Below are 7,201 nucleotides of genomic sequence, written 5' to 3' on the forward strand. Positions count from 1 at the left end.
TCTGTCGTCCAACGGAGTTGAGATTACTCGTCTAATCCCCGGGTTTTCCACCAGAGGCTCATCAATCCTTACACAGGGTTTTTTATAGGGAGTTTTGTCTGTTCCCTTTGTCACCTAAGGATCTCTCCTTTATAGTATTAATTTATCAGCAATGTCAATAAATTACAGTCGTGTGCACACCTTTTCAAACTGTACTCGTCATTTTATTGTCTAGTTGGATATTACTTTTCCTGGTCATTAGATTTCTGCACAAAAATTCTGAGTCTCTTGTCAGGGTAGCTTCCTGCCTTAAACAGAAACCACTCTTAACAGATTCCCTATATTCTAGTTATTCATATGTAAATCTAAGCCAGTCCTTTGTACTTCTCTCGAGCTCAGAGAAGGCCTCCGTAGAGGTTTTTTTTAAAAATAATAATAATACATTTTATTTATATAGCGCTTTTCAGAGTACTCAAAGACGCTTTACATTAAAATCATCATATATAAAAGCAATACACTAAAACATAAAATACACAATAATGGTCGCACATTAAAAGCACTTTTGAAAAGGTGGGTTTTGATTTGAATGTGGAAAGGTCAGTGCAGTCTCGGATGTGTTTGGGGAGAGAGTTCCAGAGGGAGGGGGCAGCTATGGAGAAGGCTCTGTCGCCCCATGTCCGGAGCCTGGTCCTGAGTGGAAGGGACAGGAGGTTGGCATCAGAGGAGCGGAGCCGACGGGATGGAGTGTGGTGGTGAAGCAAGTCGGTGAGGTAGGAGGGGGCCTGATTGTGGGGGGCTTTATGAGTGAGGAGAAGGATTTTGTATTGGATCCGTTGTGGGACGGGGAGCCAGTGGAGGTTCTGGAGAACAGGGGTGATGTGGTCACGGGTGTGGGTGAGCAGGCGAGCAGCAGTTTTGGATGTACTGGAGTTTATTTAAGATTTTGGATGATGTGCCGTGAAGAATGCTGTTGCAGTAGTCGATTCTGGAGGTGATGAAGGCGTGGATCAGAGTTTCAGCAGCAGATGAGAGTGATGGGCGGAGACGGGCTATGTTTTTTTTTTTTTTAAGTGGAAAAAGGCAGTTCTGGTGATTTGTTTGACGTGGTGTTCAAAGGAGAGGTTGCTGTCGAACATGACTCCAAGGTTGCGGATGTGTGGGGAGGGAGACAGAGTGGAGCTGTCGATGGTGAGGCAGAAGTTGTGACCGGTTTTAGTGAGGGATTTGGGACTGATGATGATCATGTCAGATTTATCAGTTCAGTTTGAGGAAGTTGATTTGCATCCATGATTTAATGTCAGTGAGGCAGCTGGTGAGAGTGGACTGAGTAGCAGTGGTAATGGCTTTTGTGGAGATATAGAGTTGGACATCATTGGCGTAGCAGTGAAAGTGAAGACCATGTTGACGGATGATGTTACCAAGAGGGAGCAAGTAGAGGATGAACAGAAGAGGACCAAGCACCGAACCCTGGGGGACGCCTTGAGACAGAGGAGCAGTGGAGGAGGTGCAGTTGTTGATGCTGATGAACTATTGTCTGTTTGTGAGATATGATTTAATCCAGGAGACAGCAGTTCCGGTGATGTTGAGGGAGGATTCGAGGTGGGAGAGAAGGATGTTGTGGTTGATGGTGTCAAAAGCTGCAGTGAGGTCGAGGAGGATGAGAATGTTGAGGTGACCAGCGTCTGAGGAGAGGAGGAGGTCGTTGGTGACTTTGAGGAGGGCTGTTTCAGTGCTGTGCTGTGAGCGGAAACCGGATTGAAATGGCTCAACCAGATCTTTGGAGATGAGGTGGGCTTTGAGTTGTGTGGGGACAATGCGTTCCAGTATTTTTGACAGAAAGTGAAGATTGGAAATGGGATGGAAATTGCTCATGGTGTCAGGGTCAAGTCCAGGTTTTTTGAGGATGGGGTGACAGCAGCCAGTTTAAGTGTGTCGAGGACTGAACCGGAGCTGAGTGAGGAGTTAATGATGACTGTGATGAGTGGTGAGATGGCTGGGAGACAGTCCTTGACCAGATTAGATGGGATGGGATCCAGGGTGCAGGTGGCACTTCTCATTCCTGTTGTGAAGTTAGGCAGCTCCAATGGGGACACAAGGGAGAACTGAGAAAGGGTTGGAGGGAGGGGGGGGGGGGGGACAGGTCGAGAGATGGAAAAGGCGGGGGAGGTGTTCAGGTTGCTGTAAATGGTGTCAATGTTTGTTTGGAAAAATGAAAGGAAAGAGTTGCATTTGTTCACTGTGGAGGTTTTGTCCTTGGGTTTGAGAAGCTTGTTTATTGTGGAGAAGAGAGCCTTTGGGTTAGAGGAGCCAGACTGTATGAGGTGTGAGGAGTAGGTGGACCGGGCTGAGGTGAGAGCGTCTTTGTATTGTTGAAGGTAGTCGGAGAGGGCTTGGAGATGGACTGTTAAACCGGTTTTCTTGCAGAGTCTTTCAAGCTGGCGCTTTCGGGATTTCATCTGGTGGAGTTTGGGAGTGTACCGGGGAGCTGAGTGTGTGAATAAGAGTTTTGGTTTTAATGGGAGCCAGCTGATCAAGACAGGAGGAGAGTGTGTTATTGTAGTAGTTTACAAGATCGAAGGGATTATCAGACAGCGGGTGAGGGGAGGCAGACATGGTACTGGCAAGAGAGGCTGAAAGAGTTGTGGGGGAGATATATTTGAGATTTCTGAAGGATATGTTACGCTTAGCTTTTGGGATGGGGATAGGGATGTCAATGTCCATGGTGATAGCCAGATGGTCAGAGATGTTGAGGTTGAGGCTGGTGAGTTGAGGTATTGTGAGACCAGTGGAGTGGACCAGATCCAGGATGTGAGATGCATAGCTGAGTCAGAAAATCTGCAAAGTCAGAGAGAAAGGAGGGATTTGGCTTGGGGAGACGGTAGATTACAGCAGTAACCAAAGGAGTGGGACCAGAGAGTTTGAAGACAAGATGTTCAAAAGAATGAACGGCAGGAATGGGAATGGTGGTTGTTTTAATGTCTTTCCTGTAAACAGCAGCAACACCACCTCCCCGCCCCTCAGGACGAGGTTTATTAATGTATGTGAATCCTGTGGGAGTGGTCTGGTTTAGTGAGAAGTAGTCCAGGGGTTTATGCCATGTTTCAGTGAGGCAGAGGAAATCAAGGTTACTGTCCGTTATGAATTCATTCAGAATGAGGCTTTTATTGTTGAGTGAGCGAGTGGAGTACAGCGGCGGCATGGTCCGGTTGTAGAGCGCTAGCTATAAGCTAGCATTAGCTGGTGACCAAGAGCCGGCTGTCCGTGAGAGGAGAAGCGATGTGCGACCCAGGAGTATCAACGGGATGATCCACAGCATAACAGCGGCAAGATGCCAACAGTCCGGTGAGGAATGAGTGGTGGCCTGGAGGGGCTACCAGCCTGTTAGCCGGATGATCCCGCCCGGAGAATGGAGGTCAACCTGGTACGGCGGTGGCTAGCGGAGAAGACCAACCCGAGCCTGCTAACCACGCCGGGACGGCAAGATCCCGGCAGGATAAACAGGTGTGCTCGTGCTGGCCGCTCGTGTTGGCAAGCGATGTGGCAGGCAGGGAAGACCGACAGCTCCAGTAGCAGGACAACGATGTAGCGCTGTGGACCAAACCCGGGAGTCCTGGGGCTAGCACGGAGGTAGCTTTGGCAGATGGAGATGGTAGGTTGATCTGGTGTGGATAATTCAGTGAAGATGTTTGAGTAGGTTGGATGGTAGATGGCAATATCTAGCCGCAAACACGCAGCTCAACTTTATCGGCCATGTTTTTAGCGTTGGGATCCATTTAAACAGCAAAACTTAACAAAACTTAACAATCAAGTACGGAGCGGCAGCCAAGAGTTTTGCCAGCATCCGCCATCTTGAAAAGCAATATCTTTAGGACCTACATATCTCACTCCCAATGGAGTTCTTTAACCTTTTTTACAGAAATTGCTTTATCATAAGCACACAACAGTCGCTTTGTCATCAGCGCACTAAAAGGTCTCTTGAGCTTGAGAGATTCACGGAGCGCTCCGCGTTTTAGTTTATGGCCACCACAGTGCTGCGCACGCCTCTTCTACAGAGAGCTCTCTTTTTACAGCTGGAGATCAAATTTAATCATTTCAACATTTCAACTTTTAGTTTTTTACCAGCAAACACTAATCTGCCTCTCTCTTCCTCCACCAAAGAGCGTGGATTCCGTTGAGGGGACCCCAGACAAGCGAGAAGTGTTTTAATACGAACAAGCCAACATATTACAAGTTCAGCAAATCCAAACAAATCCAACGTATTACTTTTCACAGATTACTTTTATAGTCCAAATTGACTCCCCTTAAGTCACTTTCCACCAATCAAACCAGTCCGTTGAACCACAAACATAGCACATCTGGTCTCTTCATTATGTCATGCTCTCATGACTTCATTTGGGCCAAGATAACCTTTTGGCAGAACACGATTCGTGTACGGGAAATGTTGTGATACAAATTGGAGTGATTTATTACAATTTGTCTGGCGCGTCCTAATCACTTCCTAAGAATGTTTTTGTGAAAAGGAATGTGTTCAACATAAGTTATATAAACTGTTTACTTGTGAAGCCAAATGTGTTCAGTTCAATCTTAAGTTATATGATGATTTTTCTTCAACAGTGTAAGAGAGACTGATGGCAGGAAATAAAAGTGTATCTACAGGAGACTATTTGCTCAATACTAATATTTCTTTGTAACGTCTCTGTGTGTGTGTGTTTACTGTTTTCCTGTAGACGTCCAGCAGCTGTTGGTGGGTCAAGAAGAGGTTCCTCCTGAGCAGCAGGAGTGGAGCTCCAGTCTGGACCAGGAGGACCCAGAGCCCCCACACATTAAAGAGGAACTAGAGGACCCAGAGCCCCCACACATTAAAGAGGAACAGGAGGACCCAGAGCCCCCACACATTAAAGAGGAAAAGGAGGACCCAGAGCCCCCACACATTAAAGAGGAAAAGGAGGAACTCTGGACCAGTCAGGAGGGAGAGCAGCTTCAAGGGCTGGAGGAGGCTGATGTAAAATTCTCATTCACTCCTGTGAAGAGTGAAGATGATGAAGAGGAAGCTCAGTCCTCACAGCTTCATCAAAGACAAACTGAACAGATGGAAACAGATGCTGATGGAGAGGACTGTGGAGGACCAGAACCAGACAGGAACTCGGAACCAGATATATATCCAGAACCAGATACTGATGAGAAGACTGGAGACTCTTCTGACACTGATGACAGTGGTGATTGGAAGGAGACCAGAGAACCTCAGTCAGGTTTAAACTCTTTGAAACCTGATGAAATCCATGTCAGTGATTCAAGATGTAGTGCTGGTGAGAAACTATTTACATGCTCTGAGTGTGGGAAAACAACTAGCAGAAAGGCAGATCTGAAGAAACACATGATAACCCACACAGGAGAGAAACCTTACAGCTGCTCAGTCTGTAACAAGTCTTTTAACCAGGGTTCAACTTTACAGAGACACATGAGAATCCACACAGAAGAGAATCCTTTCAGCTGCTCAGTCTGTAAGGAATCTTTTAACCAGCAATTAAATTTAAAGAAACACATGAGAATCCACACAGGAGAGAACCCTTTCCGCTGCTCTGTCTGTAATAAATCTTTTAACCATCGTTCACATTTACAGACACACATTAGAATCCACACAGGAGAGAAACCTTTCAGCTGCTCAGTTTGTAAGAAATCTTTTAACGATTGTTCACATTTAAGGAGACACATGAGAAACCACACAGGAGAGAAACCTTTCAGCTGCTCAGTTTGTAAGAAGTCTTTTAACGATCGTTCACATTTAAGGAGACACATGAGTACCCACACAGGAGAGAGACCTTTCAGCTGCTCAGTGTGTGATGAAAGATTTCGGCACAAGTCGGCTCTGAAGTTACACATAATTACTCATACAAGAGACAACCGGCTTTAGTGGTTCTGTTTGTATACAAAAGGTAAATCTGACACACCACATGGCACATAACGCAGGGGAAGAAATATGGTGCTTTTTTCCTATATTTATTCAAAAGCACGTTGTTTTAATTTGAGAGCATTGCTTATTGATTCCACGTTCAGATTTTGAATTGTTTGCCTCAAAACCCTGTCCTCACACACAATTAGCCCCCGCTTGCGATCAGTAACACAATTAACCTTGATTGCTCTGAGAGATCCATGCTTTGTTTAAGGTGACGCCTCCTCAAATTGGCAGGGAGCTTAGTACGGTCTTTAGTTTGATCCAGTAGACTAATTGAGTTTTTATTTTCTAGTTAGTGTTGGTTTTCTAGAGGGTTCTGGGGCATGCTCACCTGGAAGAAAATGTTGTACATTTTAAAGTTAAATGCATCAATCTGGTGCATTTTGAGACTAAAATCAAGAGGCTAGTTCTATGAAGAACTTTGTGCTCTTGTAAACAATTTTGTGATCTTTTAGCGGTGGTGGAATGTAACTAAGTATATTAACTTAAGTATTGTACTTGGATTGAACCTTGGATTCAATTATCTGTTTTGTTGTTGTCAAATGTTGCCAATATTTACAGCTGATAATGCCGTTCCAAGCTTAACATTGTTAGCTCTGTCAGCACTGTTGTGTGAACTGTTGCACCCTTGTTGCCATATTGAGAGCCGTGCGGAGGCGATCCTTCAATCATACATTTGTTCTGAGTTTGTAATTCAGCAGCTTTAAACGTGTTTTTTATAGTGTGGTTTTGTACTTAATTAGGGCCCGAGCAACCGACAACGTCGGGCCAGTGAAGGCCCTATTGAAACTGTAAGGGGTATTCTTTTTTGTGATTCTTATTTTTCCACTTTGGGAGTATTTCGGGGGGACTTGCCATGCATGAAAACTCACCAAATTTTGGGGACTTGTCAGGTCTGGGTGAACTTAGAGTCTGATATAATTTTAACTTTGTGTGTAAAAAAAAAATGGCTCTCTAGCGCCCCCTACAAATCGGACCGGCAACGCCCCTCGGCCAGTATGTCCGATTTACTTGAAATTTGACACACAGGTCCCAATCCGCTAGTTCTACAAAAAAGCCTCTCAGACCCCTAAGCTCCGCCTCCTTAGATTTTCCGCCATATTGAATTTAGTGAAAAACACATTTTTGCAATCTCCTCCTACATGCTGGGTCCGATTGCTACCAACTTCGCGGTGGATCATTATTGGATCTACCTCATCAAAAGTTATCAAAAGCTGTCTAACTCTTAGCGTTTACAAGATATGGACCAATAAACTTCTTAGGGGCGTG

The 7,201-nt window shown here is 45.3% G+C and overlaps 1 protein-coding gene across 1 annotated transcript; it reads left to right on the forward strand.

Annotated features, from left to right (window-relative positions):
- The first annotated feature begins 3,385 nt into the window (after nt 1-3,385).
- LOC116377567 (zinc finger protein 8-like) lies at nt 3,386-6,934 on the forward strand. Its single transcript, XM_031839215.1, is given in 5 exon segments — nt 3,386-3,545; nt 4,707-4,800; nt 4,912-5,285; nt 5,454-5,747; nt 5,750-6,934. Coding segments are annotated over 5 exon segments (993 nt in total). The 3' UTR covers nt 5,821-6,934.
- Nucleotides 6,935-7,201: the final 267 nt, after the last annotated feature.

Source organism: Anarrhichthys ocellatus, unplaced genomic scaffold (genome assembly GCF_004355925.1).
Source record: "Anarrhichthys ocellatus isolate YVR2014 unplaced genomic scaffold, GSC_Weel_1.0 scaffold1410, whole genome shotgun sequence".
Taxonomy (NCBI): Eukaryota; Metazoa; Chordata; class Actinopteri; order Perciformes; family Anarhichadidae; genus Anarrhichthys; species Anarrhichthys ocellatus.